The sequence below is a fragment of the Haemaphysalis longicornis genome, unplaced genomic scaffold (genome assembly GCF_048455015.1).
Source record: "Haemaphysalis longicornis isolate Haplotype H1 unplaced genomic scaffold, Haemaphysalis longicornis Haplotype H1 scaffold_9, whole genome shotgun sequence".
Lineage (NCBI taxonomy): Eukaryota > Metazoa > Arthropoda > Arachnida > Ixodida > Ixodidae > Haemaphysalis > Haemaphysalis longicornis.
The window spans coordinates 49,743,511-49,767,571 of record NW_027526460.1 but is presented as its reverse complement, the minus strand read 5'-3'; the positions used below and the strand labels follow the sequence as shown (position 1 = coordinate 49,767,571).

At 45.8% G+C, this 24,061-nt stretch overlaps 1 protein-coding gene across 1 annotated transcript in view; it reads left to right on the top strand.

The window, feature by feature from the left end:
* LOC144153868 (vezatin-like) overlaps positions 1-15,927 on the top strand; it is a 28,489-nt gene extending 12,562 nt beyond the window's left edge. The window contains exons 6-13 of the mRNA XM_077685598.1: positions 263-421; positions 2,938-3,079; positions 4,036-4,120; positions 6,132-6,351; positions 9,307-9,467; positions 12,212-12,324; positions 13,912-13,977; positions 15,243-15,927. Coding sequence (XP_077541724.1) covers positions 263-421; positions 2,938-3,079; positions 4,036-4,120; positions 6,132-6,351; positions 9,307-9,467; positions 12,212-12,324; positions 13,912-13,977; positions 15,243-15,797 — 1,501 coding nt within the window. The 3' untranslated portion in view covers positions 15,798-15,927. The remainder of the gene's footprint in view (positions 1-262; positions 422-2,937; positions 3,080-4,035; positions 4,121-6,131; positions 6,352-9,306; positions 9,468-12,211; positions 12,325-13,911; positions 13,978-15,242) is intronic.
* The last annotated feature ends 8,134 nt before the right edge of the window (positions 15,928-24,061 follow it).

Here is a 24,061-nt window from a genome sequence, read left to right as displayed (position 1 = left end):
CCATCAATGAATCCATCAATCAACCCATCCCTACCACTGGTTGACAGTACCTGCTTCTCTACATCTTTTTCATAAGGAAGCCACAAAGCCAAAGTAGTGCGTACCATTCATTGGACGAACAGGGGTAATTGAAGACTGCTTCTGACGGTACATCCTCACTTCACACTGACTGGCCACTCAGGGTACTCTAAGAGCAGGCATAGTGCTCCTCTTTGCCTGTAACACCAGTGTCCGTTTTTGTGTCCCTGTGCTGTTCCCCCAGGGCGTCGCACAATGTGCCCATCCACCGGATCGAGATGAACATGCTCATGCCCAACCTGGATCCGCAAAGGCAGTGCCCCGAGCTACGGAGGTCTGTGTTCTTGTGGACCCGGGAGCTCTTCCTCATTGGCAAGAGCGCCACTCTGGAGGCCATCGAGTCATATCCTTTCAGCAGGAGGCTCTTTTCACTGGTGTTCTAGAGTAGCACATAGTTTCATCTTGGTCATGTCATCTGCCAAGACAATGCCTTCTGGTGTGGCAAAAGTCTTTCTTGCCATAGTTGCACCTTAGTTGCAGAGGCAGTTAAAAAGCAAAAGAAGGAAAGCGTGCCTGACAAAGATTTATTGGAGTGAGGTGAGCTGAAGCAGGTAGTTACGGTATTTACACGATTGTAAGTCGATTCCAATGTAGGTCGACCCCCAAAAGTTGCATCTCTCAAAAAAAAAAATGCGAGCACCGCCTAGAAAATCGTATCACAAAGAGAAGCTCTTCCGTTAAGCCACACGGTGGCTCTACCATCAATGATCGATCTCTTGTAAAAACACTGCGGTAAACTGAAATTACGAAGACGAAGGATGGCGGAACACACTATGAAGTCTTCATCTTGTGTACCGCCGTCCTTCGTCTTCGTAATTTCAATTTAGTGCAGTGTTTTTACAAGAAATAATGTACCACCTAGCCCAGAAGCAAGCTCTCAATGATCGATGCTCCCACAAGAGCTGTGCGCTCGCGGTATGCGTGGTAGATGTTAAAAAAGAAAAGCTTTTGTATAAGCACAAGGAATAACCATGCGCTGTGGGTTGAGCGGGCAGAACACATTCGCTGCGAGATGACAACCATCGAAGCAACCGGCAGCGGCCACTGCCATGTGATACTAAAACAAACAACATGGCGGCTGACAAAAGCGGCCGCACGCGATGACACGTGACGAGCGCGGCAGTGGGAGAAGCCTGATGTCTTGCCCCAGTGGGGAGGCGCGCTCTTCATGGCGGCAGTTTGAAAACGCTCGGGGGACAGCCAGTTGGCGCCGGCATAGATGTTTAGGCTTACCATGGTGGCAGATATTTGATTGGCGTTCCCTAGTAGCGCCGATGATGCTTTATAGTGTCGTTTTCGACCACATTATCAGCTCCTTTTCTGCACAAACGCCTTCGTTTGTGCCTTCAGTGATATCTTAAAGACCGGTTATAAGCAGTCGCTGGAGCTACGCGCACCTCTTCGTGGCTGGTGACGCCGCCATGTTGCCGCCGCCGATCGCGTAGCGCGCAGCATGCGGGTGGTATTTGCAGCAGCGTCAGCGCGGTGCATTTTCGCGAGCAGAAAACGCCCCATGCGGTTCACACTTTAGACCATAACCATGGGAACGAGGGTGCAAAGCTGTGCCCACCTCGTAGCACCCCCGATTTCTCGTTTCTCTTGCTGTCACTGCGGTAGATGGTTCGATTTCGATTCTAAGTCAACCCCCCAACATTGGATTGTCAAATTTGAAAAAAAAAGGTCGACCTACAATTGTGTAAATACGGTATAACAAAAGAGAGTGAAACTTAAAGGGGCCGTGCAGACACAAGACAAGTTTGGTTCATTCGAAAGGTTGCCTCGTTAGAATCATACTGACACTACTTTTAACGCACACTTCGCTCAAATAAGCTATATAATAAGGAAGAGAGGGAATGGTCACGCGACCCACTAGCTCATTTCCCGCATCAGAACCTATGATGTCATATATGCCCAGCTGTGCAATTGGCTGAGGCTGGCAAAACAAATGCAAATTATGCAGGGCTTATAAGCTTGCCGAACGAGCTATTTGAACTTAAATGTAATGCATATTCATTTTACAGCAGTAAGAATGGTGCAGTAAACAATGAAAGTTACGTAAACGCACGTAAGCATAGAAGTACCGATGGGCACTGCTGTTGGAACTGGGCACACTATGCTTGTTTTAGCTGCGCAGCAGTCCACCGCTTTGGAGTTGTCTTACACGACACTGGCCAATTGGTGTAAGCGATGTTGTCTTGCGCGACCAAGTTTGTCGCGGATACCCCATGTTTCACGAAACGATTACTTTCTACAGTAACGAAAACAAGCCAGGGGCACATACGGTCAAAAACAAAGCAACAGCAGACAACGGCCCGCGGCTCAGTATGGTAGCGCCATCTGGGAGGACTGACGGCAAGCAAGGCTGCAGAGCCGAATGACACAGCTCGTTTGAATATGCGCACTTATGACTTCATTGCTGATCTCCCAAAAACACACGATTTGGCAGGAGAATCAAAATTTTAATCTAAATTGCTTCATTTCTCAGTGAATACGGCATCATTTGCTGCCGGGCAAGTGCTGCGGGCACTATAAAACACGAATTCTTTCAAATAAAACAAACTTGTATTTCGTCTGCGTGGCCTAGCTCTGGCCCTCCAAGCCCTTATTGTTGAAACTTTTGTGAATACTGACTCGTGCTGACTGTGTATTGCAAAGTAGTATATTTCTTGCTACATCTATATTGCAAAAATTTCAATAATATTTACTTCCACTATGTCCCTAGGTGCCTCGACGGCAGACTTGAAAAAGGGATCATTCAACTGGAGTTCCAGTTAAAGTTAATTTTTTACCGCCTGATACACAGCTCACTTGTGACCGCTGCGGGAAGCCCAAGTAGCCTTAACCGTGTCGTCAGTACACTGTTCCACTTGAAGGTGAACTGGACACGAGCACCATATACCTGGCCTGCACAGCCCCCGAGGATGTCAATGCAGAGCTCTTTGCACCTCTTGGTAAAGCCCTGGACGAAGGCACCGACAATTTCTCCCTCTCGGCACTCAAGGTAACACATCGTAGATAACTCCTTCGTTGTCAGTAGTGCATAAAATATTATCTCACTTCAGCGGGCGACTTGAAAAGGATTGGTGCTTTTTTTAATGCTGTTTTATTTGAAATTTTCACTGTTTTGCGTCTTGGCAGTTCTTCTAGCAAAACTGTCTCACCAAACCAGCTCAGCAGAATTGACAAACATTGGGTCACCATGGGCTTCTCCACTTCTTGCCAATTACATCTGACCAAGCAACGATATGCACTAACCTCGGTTACAATTCACCATTTGAATGTTATTATGACTATGATTTATTAATACTGTATGCCTTTTGCAGACTCTTAACAGAGAGTGAACACATAAAATTAAAAGGTACACAACTATATATGCGGATAATTGATATACTAACGATGTTCTTAAAGAGGCCATGAAGACAAATACAACTTTGTTCTATTTGAAAGAATTGAACTTGACTCCATTGCAATCTCGAAAGGCATTTTTTTAACCGAAAAACGCAATAAATATTAAACAAGTTTTAAAATTCGCGCCACAGTGACTTGATGTGGGCTGGAGTAATGTGTTATAGACTGGCACTAAAAACATTTTCATCAGTGTGTTAACTGCGTGTTAAGGTTCAAGTGATGCAGTCAAATGGAACTATGGAGGCCCCACTGCAATCTCCGCAGTCATGTCTTTCGGCGATGACTATGGTTGGCAGCTGCCAATCACACAAACAAGATTCCGCGACATCATGGAAAAATTGCTGGAAAGTAGCTAGAGCCACCGTTGAATATGTCTTCTCCAACATCTCGATTACATTTGTTTGAAGTTGGCAGTAAAATTGATATGATTATCGAGACAAAACAGCCTTTTTAATGAACTAAACTTGTTTTTTGTCTTCACAGCTCCTTTAGGTGACTGCATGGGCTGCAGCTGATGAAAGAGATTGCAAAATGTCGCTCCTGTTGCAGGCAATGCTGTACCTGATGCACATTCAGCTGTCGGAGTTCCTGCGAAGGCTCTCTCTGTGCGTGATGCCAGGCATAAAGAAAAGCTGTGAGTGTTTCGATGCTGCCAGTCACTGCACTAGCCTCTGGGAGGGGGAAAATGACACATTGATTTGGAATTTATTGTAGGGTTTTAATGCGCCGACGCAACGAAGGCGATGAGGCATGCCGTAGCAGAGGGCTCCGGATTAATTTTGGCCTCCTGGGGAATGTGCGCTGAAATTTCATATACACGGGCGTTTTTGCTTTTCACCTCCGTAAGAAAACTGGCTGCCATGGCCGGAAATCGAACCCACGCCCGAAAAATGACACCCACTTTATCTTCCATCTTATATACCCCTGCTACACTGTCATCCAAATGTCATTCGAACTGAATGTCATTTGACTGGAATGTGAAGTTGGGCTGCTCCACTGTGTTTTGAAGTGGCGTTCAGCTCAAATGACATTTGAGTCAAATGAGCACCCCGAGAGACATTTGGGGCTCTCGAATGCCATTTCTTGCACTCTCGTGCACACCGTTCCAAGTCAGCATCAACAAATATATAACGGGCGTACTTAGAACGAACAAAATATTCTTAATTTTGGGACTTTGTTTACTTTTCATTCACTTAAATCATGATATCAAGATGTAGCAATACTATACTCAACCTGCCGCGGTGGCTCAGTGGCTAAGGCGTTGTGCTGCTGAGCACGAGGACGTGGGTTTGATTCCCAGCCGTGGCGGCTGCTTTTCTGATTGAGGTGAAATGCAAAAACGCCCGTTTGTACGAGATTTCAGCGCATGTTAAAGACCCCCAGATGGTCAAAATTAATTCGGAGCCCTCCACTACGGTGCGCCTCATCGCCTGCTTGCGTCGGCACGTTAAACCTCATAATCAATCAATCAGCAATTCTATATATACTCTCGGCACCAGTGCAGGCAGGCAACAAACCAGTCTAGCCAGACAGCACAAAACATGCAGCCAAAAGCATCACAAAACCTTGGTTGCGATTTAGAATTAAGAAATAATGTGTTAAAGCTTGCATTATTTATAATTTGATATCATTTTACTGCCAAAGACTGCTGCTAAATTTGATTGCTGCATTATTGTGTAAAAACAGAACTTGACAACAGCAGTGCCACGCAGCATGGCGAGCGATTGTTAAAACTTTCAAATGCCATCGAAATTGTAGTGAAGCACGGCAAATTCTGAATGGCATTCGAAGCCCCTCATTTGAGTCGAATGACGTTCGAACGCAGTGCAGCAGGGTTGTTACATTAATGTCTGTCTTCTGCCTGTATTCAGAATTGCTTTGTGCCAGAATGCTTAATCTATTAAGTGTGTATACTGCATATTTCAAGCTATTAGAAGCATGTGGGGATGCAGAAAGTGTTGCCGCCCACATTAAGGTTTACAAAGGTGGACAGTTGTTTATAACCCACGGCTTGGCAGGAGGACCTTTCTTTCTTGTCCTGTTTATAAGGACAATAGTCTTTCTTGGGCTACTTAAACCTGAAAATTTGGTCTGTCTGTATGTCTGTCCCTCAATTCAGCCATTCGGCCAAGAGATAAAAGAATTCTTGAAAAAAAAAGTTCATATAGGCAAAATCTTTGTAAACCACCGAGTCTGGAAACATACCGCCTGCGTCAACATTGTTGAGCAAAAAGAAAAAAATTAGGCACTTTTGAGGCAAGACATCAATGTACAACTGGAACTTACAGTGTTCTTTTAATTAAAAAATGTCTGCTTGATATTTGCAGTAGCAAACGAATAAATATTCATTGAAAACAATGCGTATTTTGACCCAAAAATATAGAGCATATAACAAGCCTGGACCTTGTGGTCGTGTTCCAAGTTCTACAGTAATGAATTTTTGTTTTCTCGATCGTCGAGCCTCTTTTAGTGAATACCTCCCAATTTAATACAAATTTTAGCTTTTCTTTTCTTTTTTTTTAGCACCACAACCTACGACCAGAAGTCATGTTTTTATTGTGTATCTTTTTGGGTTTGGATGGCGACACCTGTTCGACTTTACTGCATTGTGCACCTTTTCTGTGCCAATAATTGCGCACTTGCAGGCCTCTTCGATGCGCTGACGATGAAAACGATTGTCAGTGAGCTCACTGAGAGGATCAGAGCCCAGCTAACAAACTTCAGCAACGCCTACCACTTCTACAAGAGCAGCCAAATGACGGAGGAGCTGGAGAGGAGGCCGCTGCGGTCACTGCGAGCGCGGCCGCACGAACTCCACACCGCCGCTCACAGCCTGGGACTGCATCTGCAAGCTGCCCTAAAGAGGTTAGAAGGGGCTCTTTGCAGTGTGCTAGCAAAGGGACTAATCTGTATTAATCTATTGTCAGTGAACACAACCCTTTAAAATTTAAGCTGGGGAGTATGGATCTTTTCATTTGTTGGTATTAGTTGGATCGTTAGTGCAGTTCCTTCCATGTATGTCTACTTCCTTCAGTTGTCACTGTTTAGATTATGAAGCTGACTCGCATTTATGCCTTGTACTGTGTTGAATTTTGTATTTGCCCTTTCCTCTTTTTGAGGGTGCACAAAATGATATGATGAGGCCTTTTGAGGGTGCAGAAAAGGATATGATGAGGAAACCTCACTCTGTTGTAAGGCGCTTGCATAGGACTTCTGAGCCACTCGAAAGCACAACACAGCAGTGGTTGGCCCTCAAGACAAAAGGGCCCCTCAGGCCCTTTTGAGGGGCTGTCAATGGACTGCTCAAATTTCACTCTCACTTGAGTGTTCGGTGCACGCTCAAAGAACAAATGTGCCTCAAGGCATACCCGTGGTAGGAAAAGGGCAATTTTGTAGTAGAGCTGCATTAGGTTAGGTTTTCATACGTTTCTTGATGTCCTCACATCAAAGCCCCCGAAGGTCCACGTGTGCTTGAAACGTGTGGCGTTTTATCCTGCGAGGCTTTCCATAGCATGCGCTTTATCTCGGCTGTAGCGAAAGGGTATTGAGGAGTAGCCCAACGCGTATGACGGATTGAAGCCACTGGAAAGCCTAAGGCAGAAGCAAATCTTGAAGCAAATCATGTCAAGCAGCAAAAATACGAAGCTCTTCAAGAATGTGGGGTGGAAGCAGAGTGTCTCGGGTGTCTTTCATTGGACATTAATGCTTTCACATCGAGGACATTGAAGAAGTGCTAAGGTGTCCTTGGACTATGGGTTAGAATTGTGATGACACTTCTCTCTTGTGGTTGCTATTGATGACTTCAACATGGATGTGTCAGGACTGAGAAGGGACTGGTTTACGCGTTTCATGTTGGATACCTTTGGCTTAAAATGTTACATCGATGCGGCCCAGGCGACTGCCCAGCGGCATATGTCGACCAGGCTGTGATTCTGGCTGTTGTTTATAAATTTAAATATGCCTTTACAGCTCCACTGGTCATCTGAATTCGCAACGCAAAGTGGCCTTGAATTTTTTTTTCCCCCCACCTCGTGCACAGTGAGGGGGTGTTATGTACCTGCCTTGAGGCTAGTTTGAGCCTACTGCCGCTATCTTGCAATACATGCTCAGTAATGGGGGCTTAATAATTATAGTGAAAAATATGCTACTTTGGAGGGCTGGCTCTATAAAATTACTCAGGACCGGGGACTCTACGAGACTTAAAAGCATCAACAACCTATAGCTGAACTCTCGCTCACAATGAAATCACTCTCCACAAAGATTAAGCAAGGACGTTTTTTACATTGCTGGGCAGCCCTCCTCTCTCAGGATTCACCAGTTTACTCAAACTGTTTACCCTAGCAAGTTTAATTAAGAGCTGTCTAATCAAATTACACAGCACAGCAGTCTTTTATGGTGTATGTGAACTAAAATGGAGAGTGAAAATGGTACAAGATCCTGCAGTCTGTAATAGGAAACCCATCTGCTGCAGTTGTGGTTAGCTCAAGTAGTACTGTATGCGCCCTGTAAGCTGCACTGTATGCACATACTTGAATTAAAGCCTCCAAACAGGGCAGACTGTCTTGTAAACTACCGTATTTACTCGCGTAATGAACCCACTTTTTTTCCAGAAAACTCGGCATGAATTTGGGGGGAGGGTTCATTATGTGGAAAAAAATTGCAACAGTTTTAAAGGTTGAAATTTCATACAATGAAGTTGCTAAGAGAAGTACTGTCAGAGCCTTGCCATTTTCGTAAAAACACGTAGGTAATTATGTGATCAAATTTCTTTTTTATTCGCAACATGCTAGTGGGTCCCTACTCGCCATGGAGCTGTCCTCCTCAGTAAAGTCGCTTGCTGCCTCACGTTTGTTGTCGGCCCACAGCGCACCGTCTTGCGTGCTATCAAGGCACTCCAAAACTTCTTTTCCGACACCGGGAAACTTTCCTTCTTTGGACCCACAAAACACAGGGCAATCCCTGTTCCCCGCCCAAAATCCTCGTTTTCGCCCGTAGCGTACACGAAGTGACGCCCAGCTGTGCGGTTTCCATGTGCATCAATGCACGCTCCACCACCTTCAGTTTAAATCCAGCTGTGTAGCTCATGTACTGGCCCATCGTACGGAGCGCACTAGGAGCACAAAAAAAAGGTCGGAGCACAGCTGAACAACAAAACCATGAGCGTAATGGCGAAGTCGCGGAACCTCAAGAGCAGAGGATTGCGGAGTACATTTAGTGCTTTGTTCGCACGCCGCCAGAACCAGCCATAGCAACAAAAAGCAGGGAACGAGTGCGGTGTACGTTTTGCGCTTTGTTCGCACGCAGGAATGTTTTTACAGCGCAAGAAGGCTTGTTTTGCGTTCAGAATGTGGTGCTCCGCAAGCGCGCAATTTTTAAATTGTGAGCCACAGCATTCACGCTCACGTCTCTTGCTACTGTTGAGATTTCTTTTTGGCGGAATGCGTTTTTAGAATTTCTGCGCGTACTGTAGCGTGATATCAAGTTACTATGATGGTCTACGGGATCAGCAACCATGCTGAGATAAAAACATATTCCCGCTGCATTTTTTATTCAAAGTGACAAAAAGTAAATTCTCAAGAAGACAAGTGGGGGGAGGGTTCATTACGCGAGTAAATACAGTAAGTTGTCGAAGGGACTGAGTGACATCCTGGTGTAGTTACTTGGCTGGACTAGAGCCACTAGCGAAGCTTATTTAGTGGCTCCAGGCTGGATGTGTTGGAATGCAATCCTTAGCAGGGTTTCTGCGAGGTACTAGAGAGGGCAAGTTACATTTAGACTTTAAGTGTGAGTTTGATGTACTTTCGTGCGATTCCATTTCAGGGCGCAAGCTGTGGAGAGTATCACAGAGTCTATCGAAGATGACGCCGACCTTGAGCCACTGGAGGCCAACCTGAGCTGCCTGCTGGCCGAGGTCAAGGCTGAGCTCGCGTCAGGCTGTAACTGTCTGGAAGAGGTTTCCTTGGTGCTAGACAAGAAGTCAGGTGTGTTGCTTGGCATACCATCATTATTGTATAAATAGTCTGTAGAAGAGTACATAATGTTGCAGGTGTGCTTCAGAGGACCATTCGAGAGCATGGCTGGTGGGGATAAAATCGAATGGCTCATTTTTATTTTGGGGGGGGGGGGGCTGGCTGGCTCTAAAAAGTGCACTGTGAATGATAGGACTATTATACAACCCCTGCATTGTTTAGTTGCATACGATGTGTCAGTTTTATTATGCATTCACTTTATGCATTGACGTTGTTATGTTGCAATTCTCCCAGATTTCTTGGAAAAAGAGTAATGGAAATAAATTATAGGTATCCTAAATTTCCGAAAGAACGGCCACCCAAAGTACACAGATATCACGTGAAAAATACGGGATGGGCGATCTTTCGGGTCAGGAGCGAAAAACTAGAGAAAAGTGGCTGCACCGCCAGCCAAAACTACGGAGATGCTGCCAAGAGAAAATACCAGATGGGTGAACTTTCAGCTCAAGTGCGGAAAGGACAAATAAGCTGCCGCATCAACACATGAATAGATTATTCGCATTTATTTTGTTCACTCATCGGCATTAAAGCCATCGATTTTAGGGGGCAGGCGATCTTTGGGGTCTTATAGCAAATTGAATACTTCACCCCTAAAGGGAGGCGGGCGATGTTTCGGGGGTGGGCATTCAGTCGGAACTTTACGGAAGGTTTGCAGAGCTCCAGTGTTGATGCATCATTGATAGCATTAATGTGTTCGCATTAAATGAAGCAGTGCAACTGTTTGGGTTGCTTACATAACTGGGGCTATAACGTGACCGTTTGCTGCTTATAATATCTTCTTTCCATGGGTGGAAAGGAGAAGTAATTTTTCGAGGCATGTTCTTTCCTGTCTTCGTACTGCCTCTGTTACTCTTGGCAAATAGAATCTCTCTGAGAACCAGTCTACTCAGTGTTGCTAGCTTGCATTTTCAAACTGCAAAGGCTTGATGAAAATGAAGGGGCTAAAGGCCGAGTCTGCGAATCGAATCGCACAAGCAGGTGGCTAAGTTGATAATAGGTATGTGGCAACAGTTATAAACATGAGCTGCAAAAGCCTGTGCTCAGGATACAGTGTTAACAAAACATTGTTAACCAGCTGCAGAGTGACAGACAAAGTGAAAGGCTGTGTCCCCAGTCCTGTCCGACCTTTGCACTTGTACCCCCCGACGTTCTTCACCCCATTCGCTCACATCCCATATAAACCATTGTAGAAGTAGAAGGCTGAACGCATGCAACGTAGCATTGCTGATTCTGACTACTAATGAATGTCACTCCTCCGGAGGCTGTTGCAGGCATGTGCCGATTCATATGTCAGGTTTGGGATCACATAAGTAGGGGGAACATGAAATTCTTCCGTGGCATTTTGTATATGCATGTGGCAAGCTGTGGCCAGTTGACCGAGGCAGAGAAAGAAGATGAACTCCAAAACCAAGAGATGTGCACGGCGGGTTGTTTTCTGCAGTTAATTTTTGTAGGTTGCTGGCCGTGAAACAGCTTTTGTTTTGTGCATCAGAGTTCCTTTAAGCTACGACTGCACGCACTAAGAGGGGAAAGCCGGTGGCTTGAAGCCTTTCGAAACATCTTTCTATAGCATGCTCACATGATTTGTAGAAGACAGATGGATGCCCACGGCCTTGGCAAGGCAGCTCTGCTGTGCAAAGCAAGAACTGTATCGCCAAGGTTAAACGCAGAGCTTTTGTAAAAAGACACATCCCTAGATAATACCATACTCGCACAATCATACACAATCTTAATGAGGTCACTTAAAGGCATAATGTCCGGGTAGGGTTTTCAGCCCCATTAAAACTTTTCACGCTCTGCTCACGAATGGACCAAGAATAGAAGTGTCACAAAAGATGTGATAAGCATGTCAAGCACTTCATGAACTGTAATGAGGGTATCCTCTACGAGGTAGCACTAAAGTGTGGCAAAGTTTACATTTGCCAGACTGGCCGATGTGTGAATGACTGGCTACAAGAACACGTCCTGTTGGTAAAAAAAACAGAACGGGACCACATTTGCTGTTCCACTGAAAAAATGCAAGTATGCGCATGAGTTGGAAAAAAACAAAAAAATGTGAAAAGAAGTTCTGATGTGACCGCACATGAAATTGCACTAGCGTTTAGTATCAAGCGAAAGGGGGACGTGTTTTAGCAAGCCCTCATCTGTCTACGCCAAAGAATTTTTAAATAAGTGTCTTTGATGTGTGCCTTGACCAGGTGCCTTTTATATTTTGTGTGTGCGTGTGCACGCATGTGTGCTTACTGTATATATGTCTCCCGATTTCTGAAATCAGTTGTGATTAGTGCCTGTCCTGTCCTTCACTGTCCTCATCCTAACTGTACTAAACTGTGTTTTATAATCAAAAAGATGTGTGGTAGGTTAGCCTCAAAATAATTAACGGAGCTTTGCATGGCACATCGGGTGTTACCATTGCATTTGGCATGTCAGCTATGGCTTGCGGTGTGTTTAGTACCATGTACGGCCCAGGGTTCACTGATAATTAATTCTCGATTTCAATGACTTTTGAGGTAGTTTTAGTGAGCATTGTAGAAGGTGCAAAAATGCAAACCACCGAAGTGTCTGCTACATTGCAGAGCTTTGTAAAGCCATACATTATTGGCTGTGTAGATGTATGTGTCTACAATGATGATGATGATGACAGCATTCATGTGTGTACAGAAATATATGGTTAGGTACATTACGCTGTTGTGCAGGTCGCAAAGAAGCTGTGGAGAGTCCAGCCCTCGAGCTGCCATCACCTGCAAGCATCGGTGGCCCAGGACTTGTGGTCATCAAGGAGGAGGACGTGCCTGTAGTGGAGGATGAGGTAGGTGTTGTCTCGCACACTGCCCTTCTCTTCCTCCTTTTCATTATCAGACTTTTTTCTCACTGACTTGTCCTTCGTTTCTGAACTGCCATCCTTAGCTACGCCAAAAAAAGTCCAACGCAGTAAGTAATGCTGCAGCTAACGTCCCAATCCCTGGAATGGACGATGGGCATTGCAATTCTTGTACAGTGGCACCCCGATCATACGTCCCCCGGTTTTACAATGACCCGCTCCTGATGACGGATCACCACAGTCCTGGAAAACTCCCCATAGAAAGAATGCATTAAAAACCCCGATTATACACTGCTTGGTTGCACGCGAGTCGCTTCATACAATAGACGCTGGCGGGAATAAGCAGGATTTTTTCCCACCTTTGATGCAGCTTCGCCGCCTTGTCTGGACCTTTATTTCTTAACCTCCATTTGGCACTGCTTGATGTGCAAAGGTAAACAGTCCACAACGGGCCCAACCGCCTGAACAGGCTGAAGCCAGGAGGTGGGTACTCCATGGTGGGTGGGAGCCTTTGATGGCCCCACACGGCAGCAGAGTGCCAACGCACCAACCGTGAGAAGTCAATATTCCGGTAGCCGGCGGACTGCTAAGTTGAAGCTCCCATTACTCCCATCGAGCTGACAAAAGTGTAAACACATGCGTAATACCCCACGGTGATGACCGAACTCCTTGCTTTCCTTGCCTGCCTGCCCTGCCCTGTATATCTTGCGTACAGCCCTGGCCACACTCACTTTTTCCCCCCTTGAATTGCTTGGCCGCGTTGGCCTTCCAAGCTTATCTCTCACGTGCAAGCCGGGGGGCTGGTGGGCTAGAGCAGACACCGTGGAGGGGGGGAGGGGGCACAAATAGGGTTTTTTTTTTTTTTTTTTAGGAACCTTGAATTTTAGTTAGGTGTTCACACAATACGTGAGTTTGCACTAAATATAGTAATTTAAGTAATTTCTTTGCCTCTCTGTTGCATGAGACCGTCTACTAGGGCGGCAATTACCCGTACCGCGATCATGCGACAACCCAGTCAAGCGACACTTTTGCGTGGTCCCTTGAAATTCACATTATTGGGGTTCCACTGTATTTCGTTGCTAGCGTCAGCATGCCTCAAACTTGGAGTGGGCAAGTGCAATTTTATTTTGCAACGCTATGTGTCGAGTGCATTACCTTGTGACTTCAACTCCTTGGGTGTGTGAGTTCTAACTACAATAAATTTTTATAGATTTGGATACAGGCACCCACTGAAGCAAAGCAACGTTAAAGTGGCTTCCAGGAAAGGGTTCCGTAGATATGCCGATAAACTGCACCTGGTTGCTAAACAAGACTGGTGATGCTGCAGAAAGGCACTACTACAGGACTAAATTATGCGCTTTCGGAAATTATTGATACTGTAACAATAAATGCAGATTGATGCATGTCAACTAGAATGCAGTGCGCAACTTTTGTCAAATGCTAGAAATGAAGTTACTAGGATGTTTTTTGTAAACAATGCCTCACAAGATCACTTCCATTGGCATTTGCAGTCTGCCAGATTACTTGTACTCAGCATGCATGCCTGAGCTGTTTACCTTTTTTTTGTTATCCCAGGTATTTGAGGCTTCGGTTCCGGACAAGATGGAGCCTGGTGATGTTGAAAGTGACGATGATTACGAAGTGAGTAATGCTCTCTGTATTACACACTTGCTTTCATATCCACACATGTGTACGTGTGCATGCATGTACGTAAGTACTAGCCGTTTCACAGCTGATGGAGTCCTTCACTGTGAAATGTGCAGCACAGGGTCATGAAAATGAGTCTTACTGAAATGGCTGTACATTTCCTGCACTGGCCACTGGCATATGCAGGGGAAAGTTAAAGGTGAGGGGTAACGAGGGTGGGAATAAATAATGCTCTGCGATAATGTGAAACCAGTGTTCTCCTGTCCTCAAAACAGTGGTTGGAGTATAGTTCACAGTTTCACCTCCCTTCTTCTTGCACAATTCACCGGGTTAGTTCTAGGGCCAATTTTGTTTTAGGATGGCCGCTGTTTCGCTTCTACATGACTCCAATGTGGAGACCAGCAGTTACTATACGAGTATTCATTAACACCACACTGCTACCGTGCATCAAAGACAGAAATAAACTTTTCTGGTCTGCCTGTAGCAAAGGTATTATTGCTGGATATTGAGGTGGAATATAAAATGAGAGTGAACGTGGTGATACCTATGGTGCAAACATACTATTGTCTTCAGTGGCTTGCTTTCACGAATATAACTACAGATTTAAGTTAAATAGGTAAGGGCACCAACAGCAGCGGCTTTCATATTACCTAACCTGTGCTTCAGCAATAGGGTTGCCACCTTTCCCTGAAAAAAAACCCGGCCCTCCGGGGGGGGGGGGGGGGGTATATAGAATGTTTAATTTATGTTGAAAAAAGACGCCATGTTTTTGGCATGCAGTGCATTATTGTAGCATTTTCTTAGAGAGAAATCAACATAAAGTTTGTACTGAAAGGGATTGAGAGCTTGGTTATTGCTTTGTATGTGCTTCTCTGAAAAGTAACCTCAATTGCTGACCGCGGCGGCAGCATTTCATTGCTTTGTTCCTGCCTTAGGTCCCCCTCCATCTCAGGCAACGCGCTTGCCCGCATATTTTCTCTGCTCGCGTGTCTTTGAGCAGCTTGCCAACACATATTTCTCATCTTAGTTGTTGAATTGACGCTTATAAAACGCCAAAACGGGCATAATCGCAGCCCGAGGGCCAAAAAACCAGTCAATGGCAGCCGGTTTTAAGTATGGACCGGCAACCGGCCCGTTGTTTAAAAACCGGTCGGGCCGGTCCAAAACCGGGCAGGTGGCAACCCTATTCAGCAGACATTGCTGCTGCCAGAAGTCCACTTGGGCGTCTTTTACACTTGCTAAATTCCGTCGCCTTCCAGCTTCCCTTGGAAAAGAAGCAGAAGGAGGCATCCGCTGTCGTCTTCAAGGAGCTCAAGAGCGTACTTGTCCTCAAGGCCAAGGAACACCGCGAACGGGAGAAGAACGCGCTGGCACGAGCAGGGCTGGAGGGAGAGCACTTTGACAAGCTCGGGTTTGTCGTCCCTGAGAGCGAGGGAAGAAATGACGCACATGTCGGAGATGGCTCAACACCGTTCGGAGAGGAAGCTGCAGCGAGAGGCGCGACGCCGTTCCACAGATCTGCCATGGGTGACGAACGCTCCGAGGAACCAGTGTTTAGGCCCAGCAGCGATGGGGAGTCCCTGAAGCAGGGGGACACGGCAGAGATTCCAACGGATGCTCAATTCGGGTACGACGCACCGCTCCCCGGAAATCTTCTTCACCCGCGAAACATCGCATTCCTGGCAGCAATCAGGTCGAGGCAGCTTCGACCGATGGAAGTTAACACTTTCGAAGACGACGTGAGCGGTGGCTCTTCGTGTGAGGACGATGAGGGTTGTGATTCGGACGGAGGAGGGCGAGAATGTTCGGCGTGACGGCGCTACCAAAGACTTCTTTATTTATTGAGCTAGATTTGCAGCTGCTGTGCTGTGTGCCTCGTGTCCTTCAGACACAAAGGTTGATTTGTTGATCTGTGAGCAGAAGCGAATAAATTGCCTTTACTTACTTGCTGTGGGAGTGCCCTGGCTACCAGGACCTCCGTTCCCAGTGCCTGCCACCACACATCACCACCCTGCACCAATGGACCACCCCCAACAACAACAGCCGCGAAACACTGCTCTCCCTCTGGGCGTTCGCTCACGAAGCAGGCACTGATTGCCGCATGTGATTGCGAATGTACAGCATATACATGCATGTGTGTATGCACTTCTTTATTTTCTTTCTGTCTTCTCTCCTACACCCCTCTTCCCCCTATTAGGGCAAAGATCCATCCTTCAATAAAGACATTTCATTCATTTATTCATTTTGAAAACAAAACTTTTAATGCGTCAGCATTCTGTGGCAACTTCCTCCAGAAATATGTCTGTCCATCCATAGTGCGTGACACAATGCCCTTGACAGGTATACGTGGGACACAGTGGCGTAGCCAGAAATATTTTTCGGGGGGTGTAAGAAGCACCTGTGTCCAAACAATGTCTGAGTCATTTTGTGCTTTAATGAAGCCATTGCATTAGATGCCTCATTTGCTGTAATACCCAGGTACATACTAAATAAAGAGTGCACGCAGGGCTCCCAGGAACCATTTATCAATAAATTGACAGTGTTCTTATCTAAAGTTTCCCATTTTAATATATCTAGTCAGAGTGTAAATAGCATGGGTGAAAAAGGGCTGAAAGAAGGGGGAGGGGGGATGCAGCACAGAAAATTTTGGGGGTGCTCGGACACCAAAACGCCCACCCTGGCTACGCCCCTGGTGGGACATACGGGCTGTTTAATAAAAAGGAGCTTTATGTAATAAAAGACTGCTGGGCACAAGGCCTCCAAGGAAAACAGGTACGCAGAGGTGTTGTGTGAAGGCGAGTACTGGTGAAGCATGCTTATGCGCTACCTGGCGATTCCCAATGACAGCAACACGCGAGCATACCAGTGTGTACAATGCTAGACTAAGACTGCATTCAGCATTTTCTTGGATGCTGTAACCTTGTGGGTGAACCTTTGCAACAATTTTTTGGGCAGAAACACGAGTTTAAAAGGTTTTTTAATTGTGGCCGTGTAATTAACTAAAGAGACGTACCATATTTTAGCACGTATAACCCGCCCCTGCATATAATCCGCACCCCCACTTTCAGCCTGCCAGAAAAGAAAAGAAAAAAAATCCCCGCGCATTGCCCGCACATTTGATACAGGAAAGGCTGCACCAAAGCTACTGGTCAAGCAACACAATTACTATGTAGACAGAAAAATCGTATAGTTAGCAAGTATAATGCACTAACTGCAAGGTGAAAGTCACATTTCACTCAGTGTCACTGCTCTCGCTAGAGCAGTGACACTGAGTCGCAGTGGCACTTGAGCCGCAGTCCTCTCTGTTGTACACGAGGCCATCTTTAATTCCAGCCATGTTGTTTGGGACGCAGCATTTTTGAAGATTTTTTGCACCATCTCGCCTGGAATCGCCCTCCGTGCCTGGGCTATCCACTTGCAGACTAGTGCCGTGGAAGGCTTAGTCAGTGTTACCGCGTAGGAGCTTCACGGCACAACGCGCAGTGCCGTGAAGCTGCACTAAAGGAAAAACCCCGCGTATTATCCGCACCTCTTTGCCACTGAAATTTTCCCATTTTTGGGGCGGGTTATACACGCGAAAATACAATGGCTGCAGCTGAGCTCAGCTAACCCTGGATTTATGCAAAACGAAGGTTTGGCTTAGCCCGGTTAAGTCTTGGTTTCACTTATTTAACCTTAATTTGATTTAGCTGCAATTATTATTATATTTTTTCAGCGCCTGCATTTGTCTACGGTCGTGGTCCTGCTTTTGGCGTTTTCCTAGCCAAACGACTCGCTCTTCCTCAGCCTTCCATGCTAGCTTTGCGCGCTTCGCATTCCTCCAGTGAAGCAGCTTGCTGGGCGATATCCTTGGGAAAGCTTTCAGCTCGATAAGGCGGCTCGGCACCATGCTCATCCATGGCCAAGCTCGCATGAGCGTCGCGAGTCACGTGGCCAGGCAGCGAACCAGCCGCGGAAGGGGCATGCACCAAGCCTGCACTGGCGGAAGCGCCGGACGGCTAGCAAACGTGGCTGTCGGCGGAGCTCTGCCTGGTGAGTAACATGATGCATTGCCGAGGGTACGGCGCAGCTGTGGTCAAATAAAGGTCAAATCTTCCGCGACGGCAAGACCACTCGGCGAGATTAGTAAAGCTTGCTTTCAAAAACAAGCGGAAGGCCTACACAACTGAATAAATAACTGTAGCTACTGTGTTGCCCAGAAACAAAATATTTGCATTTTTAGCCTTTCTTGCAGTCAGGCGGCACACCATGCGCACGTGCGTGTTTGGAAGGGGGGGGGGGGAGGTACGGATTTATGTATTTACCTATGTGACCCATTTATGTACTGTCGTCAAAAGCGCTAACAACGAAGTGGGTGCCAGAATATATGCACTATGCATCTTTTAAAATATTTTTTTCTGAGCAAACCGCATGAATTTAGATGAAGGTCGCATTTTGTGGGCTATTTCGTCTGCAACCAAGGACGGTGACAGCACTTACGTGATCTGAAAAAAAAAAAAAAAAAAAACGATCTTAGTCTATGGGAAAGTCAGCGGTGGTCTTGGATGTTATGACCAGTATTCTTTCCTCCATGTATGACCATCTTGGACTGGTGGCGCCATCTGGGGACTATTTGTTATCGCTTATCTTTATTCTTTCACAATGCAAGGTACTATGCACTGGGCTGCACGGGCGGATGTGGGATCACTGAAGACGTATAAAATCGACTGTCAGGGATTTTTTGGGTGAGAGCTGCATTAGACTGGCATCACTCTCGCTGGTGTCACCACTACCTTAGGAGCGGACGCGACAGCATCCACTGACACATGATGCCTTGAGAACAACATTCTGTGTCTTGATACCTCAGGACACCTCAGGCACCACCCATCCAAGATTGTCATTGCATCCAAGCTTAGCTGGCCGCTTTTTAATTGCTCTTCCATACGTAAAAATCTTTATTTTCTAAATAACCAGGTAAGCGTCGTCTTTCTTTATTTTTGGTGTTAAACAAGATAGGTCCCAAAATGTGAACTTCGTGTAAAGTTTGAGTGCGAACAGAGAATATGTTTGCTCCGGAAAAATTTTTAGTGTCCCATTTATCGTTGTGCACCCTATAGTTGCTGATGACACATGCTCATAGCTGTTTTATTTCTGAAAGAAAACTAAGCTAATAAGATCTGCTAGCAGTTGCTAATGGCAAAAAAAAATTGAAGGACGATTAAGTTTCACCTTTATGCCAGGGATGCGATAGCATTATAGTACTTGGCGATAAAAACTAGTGTGCCCGACACATATATATGGCAGCGCATCCATCACCAATTGCGAGTGCACTACTATGTATTGCACCATAGCGCTGATATCACTGTACCCCCTAGCTGTGCCCACGAGCGGTGAAAACTCTATTCCTGCTTGCACACCATATCTGTTGGGACAGCGCCTTTGGATCCCGGGAGGGATTCAGTGAGTGGCGCTAGGGGATTTTGCAATCACGATCAACGCTGCCGACGGTGCCCGCTTCACTGCACTACAGGGAATTTAATACTCTGCGTTAAAAATTTTAGTTCAAAATGTTTATCCAGAAAAGGGGAGGTGGTAAGTGAAATGAGTGATGGATGGCCATCCTATTAGCCGCCTTTGCCTGAGAGGTAAGGGCTTCCTAGTTTTCAGGCGATGTCTTCAAGCTGGTAGCTGCGCAACTCGCTCTCCCATCGCTCTAAAGTAGGGGGTGGGGGGGGGGGGGGGTCTTCAAGTGGATCCAGATCAATGTGTAGGGTAGTACGTGTTAGGAGTGTCGCACCAGGGCAGTAGTGGGGGGCATAAGAGGTGGGAACGTGTGATAGAGAGCAGGGGTGTAGCCAGGGGAGGGGGGGGGGGGGGAGGAAGCACCCCCCCCCCCCCCCCCCCCCGAAATGTTTCGTGCCAGGCTGGGGTGCGGTTCAAGTAGCCTAAAGAACCGCCTGAAGTCGCCTGCAAGTGCGGAACCTGCAGTTTTAAGGACATTCTTGTTTATATAAAGCTGAAAACAAGGGCTACGTCAACGTCTGATCCATAACCTGCCGCGAACCGATCGAGGCAGTCCCGCTGTTTCGCTGGCAGAACAGCACGGCCGGGAAATGGCGGAACAGCAGGAGAAGCCTCTTAGGCATACATGTGGTCTGGACTTTAGCGTGTCAGCAGTCCTTGTCTTTACACTGGTAGAAAGTGTAATAACATGACAGAGCATGTCACTGTATGTTGTTCAGTCAACTATCAATCCTCGATATCTTTATTTTTCTACCGATAACGCATTTCGTTGACTATTGCGGTTCCATAATTTCTGCTGTATGAAAAGCATATTGCTCTCCCCATCTTGTATTTCCACCACATCAACAAAACTGTACAATTCTCTTTAATGCAGGGCTTTGTCTTTTTGTCCCTATTCCATTGTTTCCTTGACCTCCCTCTTGGTTAGAAACAGCCATGTCTGTTCGATTTAACGGCTAGAAATAGAATGAAATTTAAGAAACGTGCAACAAGGAGGGTTTGTAACTGGGCTAGTTGGTTCATTGCATAAAGTTGAATAGCGCAGGGACGGGGCTGAGTGCAGAGGCGACAGCGCCCGTGTTTGTCACCTCTGCACTCAGTCCCTGCGCTGTTCAACTTCGTGCAACAAGCTCAGCATTCAACAGCAGTGCAGTAAGGTTTTCCGCTAAGCGTAAGTGTACTATTCACGTCACTAGCACAAAAAAAAAATAACGAAAAGGTGATTACTTATTAAGGACGAAGACGCACGTTTGTTAGCTTCACTTCCATAATATACGATGCGCCGCACGTACAGTCCAGTGCGATTCGAAGGTTATCGCGGGAAAGCTACTATTTCAAACGAAGCACACAGAACACCAGCTTTAGCAAACCTTCCATGCCACTGATGCCAGTTTCGTAATCGTCAGCGTAGATAAAAGGGGCAATGGTCTAATTAGTGTCGCATAATGGCGGCGATGGGAGCAGTCATAGTTGATTTTACCCAACCGGCCGAACCCCTTCCGCTCACTGACTAGCCAGAGTCATTGTAATTAATAATAATGACTCTGGCTAGCCAGTGAGCGGAAGCGGTTTGTCCGGTTGGGTAAAATCAAGACAGACTGATCCGTTTGCTGTTGCAAAACGACACCAGGGAGGATTGCCGTACTGGATGGGAGCAGTCTGTCTTGATTTTTACCCAACCGGCCAAACCGCTTCCGCTCACTGACTAGCCAGAGTCATTATTAATAATTACAGTGACTCTGGCTAGTCAGTGATGCTTGATAACAACGAATGTTAAGCTTGAAACCTAAAGGGTGGCAATTCAGTCGTGCGGGCCATTGTTGTAGCATGGAACAGCCAACAAGTGAGAGAAGAGTGCGAAATCTTGATTTTCAAGGTTCTGAAACGAAACCGTAGGCAGGTAGCACGCTTGGCCGCTCGATGCTCGCGCGATAACCTTCAAATCGTGCTCGACTGTACTTTATAGCTGATAAGAAAACTTATTAGTCTCTTTCCTAAAGGAAAATCTAAACACGTGAATCTTGATAGTAAACACCCAGTGTTGGCCTTCACTTCCGCTTGACGAACTTCGGGGACTGCGCGCTACTCACGAGCACACTCAGGATCACGCTCACGACCGCGTGCCCGCATAAACGCCCGCTCAAGTGCTCGCTACCACCCCAGCACAGGGGCAGGCGCGGGTGCCAGAAGGCGGGAGTAGTGAGGGCTGCTCGCCGAGTAAAGGACACCACGCCGAGATGATGTGGCCGCATCGCGATTACCCTCCCCTCGTGGGGCTAGGATAGTCGTCCGCCGGATAATCAAATAAAGACTTTTCACTCACTCGCTCACTCACCCGTGGCCTACCCATAAACCGGCTAACGGGAATTTAGGTCGTCATAATCATGATCATCTAAGCTCATTAAGGTGGGATTTACTGTTAGCGTTCAGCATACACAAATCACATGTTTAAGTCGGTTATTTCAAGCTTCGTTTGAAAAACAACGCGAGCCTTGCCTACATATTTTCTCCTCCCATATTTTCGTCGACCGCGGCCCCCCCCCCCTCTTCCGAAAAAAATTCCTGGCTACGCCCTTGATAGAGAGCCAAGTGGTTGTAATAAGTGTGAACTTGGAGCTTTTGCCATGTTCGAGCGTCAAAAACGTAGTGCGAAAGTTGAAGATAATTTGAAACATTTTTGCAGCGGAGCTGTTGTAAGCCAACTCCCATGTTTCTTTTTTTTTTTTTTTTTTCGTTTGTATGCCTTAAGCACACCGTCTGTGTTCATCCACCTGTTCACCTCCGGCGCTCATGTTTTCCCTCGGAAAGGTGCCTCCCCATCAGTAGGGTGACCAGACGCCCCGTTTTTGAGGTTCGCTTCTGCCGTCCTGTCTTTTCATCCCAATAACCAATCATGTCCCATTTTCACAGGAGTGTATTTAAAACTGGCGTCAAGCGAGTAGATCAAATCAAAGGTGTGCTGACTCTCTACAAGTTTTTTTTACAGATATGACCTTATACCTTAAAATATTTAAGAGAGTAAAATTTAGATCTATTCTTACCGAAGAACGCTTTGAAGTTTCTTACTGAAGACGACCTTGAAGAGGCATTATATCACCAGTGGACCATTGTCAAGCAAAGCACTGAAGAGAAACTAGAGCTATAGAATTCTTCAGGTAGTTCGGTCTCTGGGAGATGGGTGCAAGTCTTTAAAAACGTCACAACAGGGGATGTACGCTGCGCCAAGATTTCTCACGTCGCAGAACTGGCCCTATGTTTTCCTGGAACAATTGCTCTAGTGGAGAGCGCTTTTTTCCATTGTGAACTCGACGAGGAGGTCAACCTGCTGTCAACACTGCATGCAATGCTACTTCCCAAGTAGCACCAAAACATTAGAAGAACGTATTTTTTTTGTTTGGTGCTAACGTTAGAGCAATGTTCTTAATGTCATTTTTTTGAAATGTTTAACTAATGTTATCGAAAACGTTACAGTAATGTTTAGTCAAACATTATTTAAACGTCCACAAAACATTTTTACAACATATTATTAATGTTAATGTTACATTTCCCTAACGTTGCAGCGAACAAGCTAATAACGTTCAAAAAACGTTTAAAAACAATGTAAAACGTTACACCACATTTCGCCAAACGTTATGCGAACAGTAAGAAAGCATTTCTACAACATATAAATACTTTTGGAGTTACGTTTACCTAACGTTGCAGAAGCACACTACAAAAACATTTTAAGAACAACTAAAAAACGTTACAGTAACGTTTCGTCAAACATTATTGGAACTGTGAGGAAGCATTTCGACAACATAGTAATTATGTTGGATTTACATTTACTAAACGTTGCAGAAAACACGCTTGAAACAATCTTTTAACGTTGCAAAACCTTTTCAGAATGTGGACCAGGGACGTTACGGTGACGTTTTGCCAAACGTGTGGAATGTGTATCGTGGAGCATTGTTTCTGTTATCCACGTTTGCCGGTTACGATATATTTTAAAGCATTTTCAAAATAACAAGGAAAAGTGAAATTTCAAATAAAATTTTATTTTATTTTTGCATGGTTACAACATTTTTTTTTATTTACATTCCATTGCTGCTGCTGTGCAGGAGAGGAGGCTCCATCCAGGGGCTGGCTGCGTCTGTGTGGAAAAAGCAAACAATTCCTACTTCAGTCCTTCAGTACGCTGCGGCAGTAGGCGGTTTTTGCGCGAAAAAGTAGTCGCCGCCTAAGGATTTGTTTAGTTAACGAGCGCACACACGCACACACACGCACATACACACGCACGCACTAAAAGGAGAGTAACTGAACAAGCAGCTACGCAGCAACTCGTGCTAACTATATGACCAGAAGAAAGCAAGCGCACAAAATTTTGGGTCACCTGACTCCCAACTTGAATCTCCCGAGTCAGTAACCTATACAGGTTAGTGACTATTCGTCAAAGTCGCTCGCTAGCGGAGTGTTGTGTCTTCTGCATGGTTCATGTATTTTTATTAGGCAGAGATTAGGATGAAAATCATTTAAATATAAATGCACTATTAAATTTTGCGAATATTAGTTTATTGCTTACCTTTTGGGTTCGTGTAAG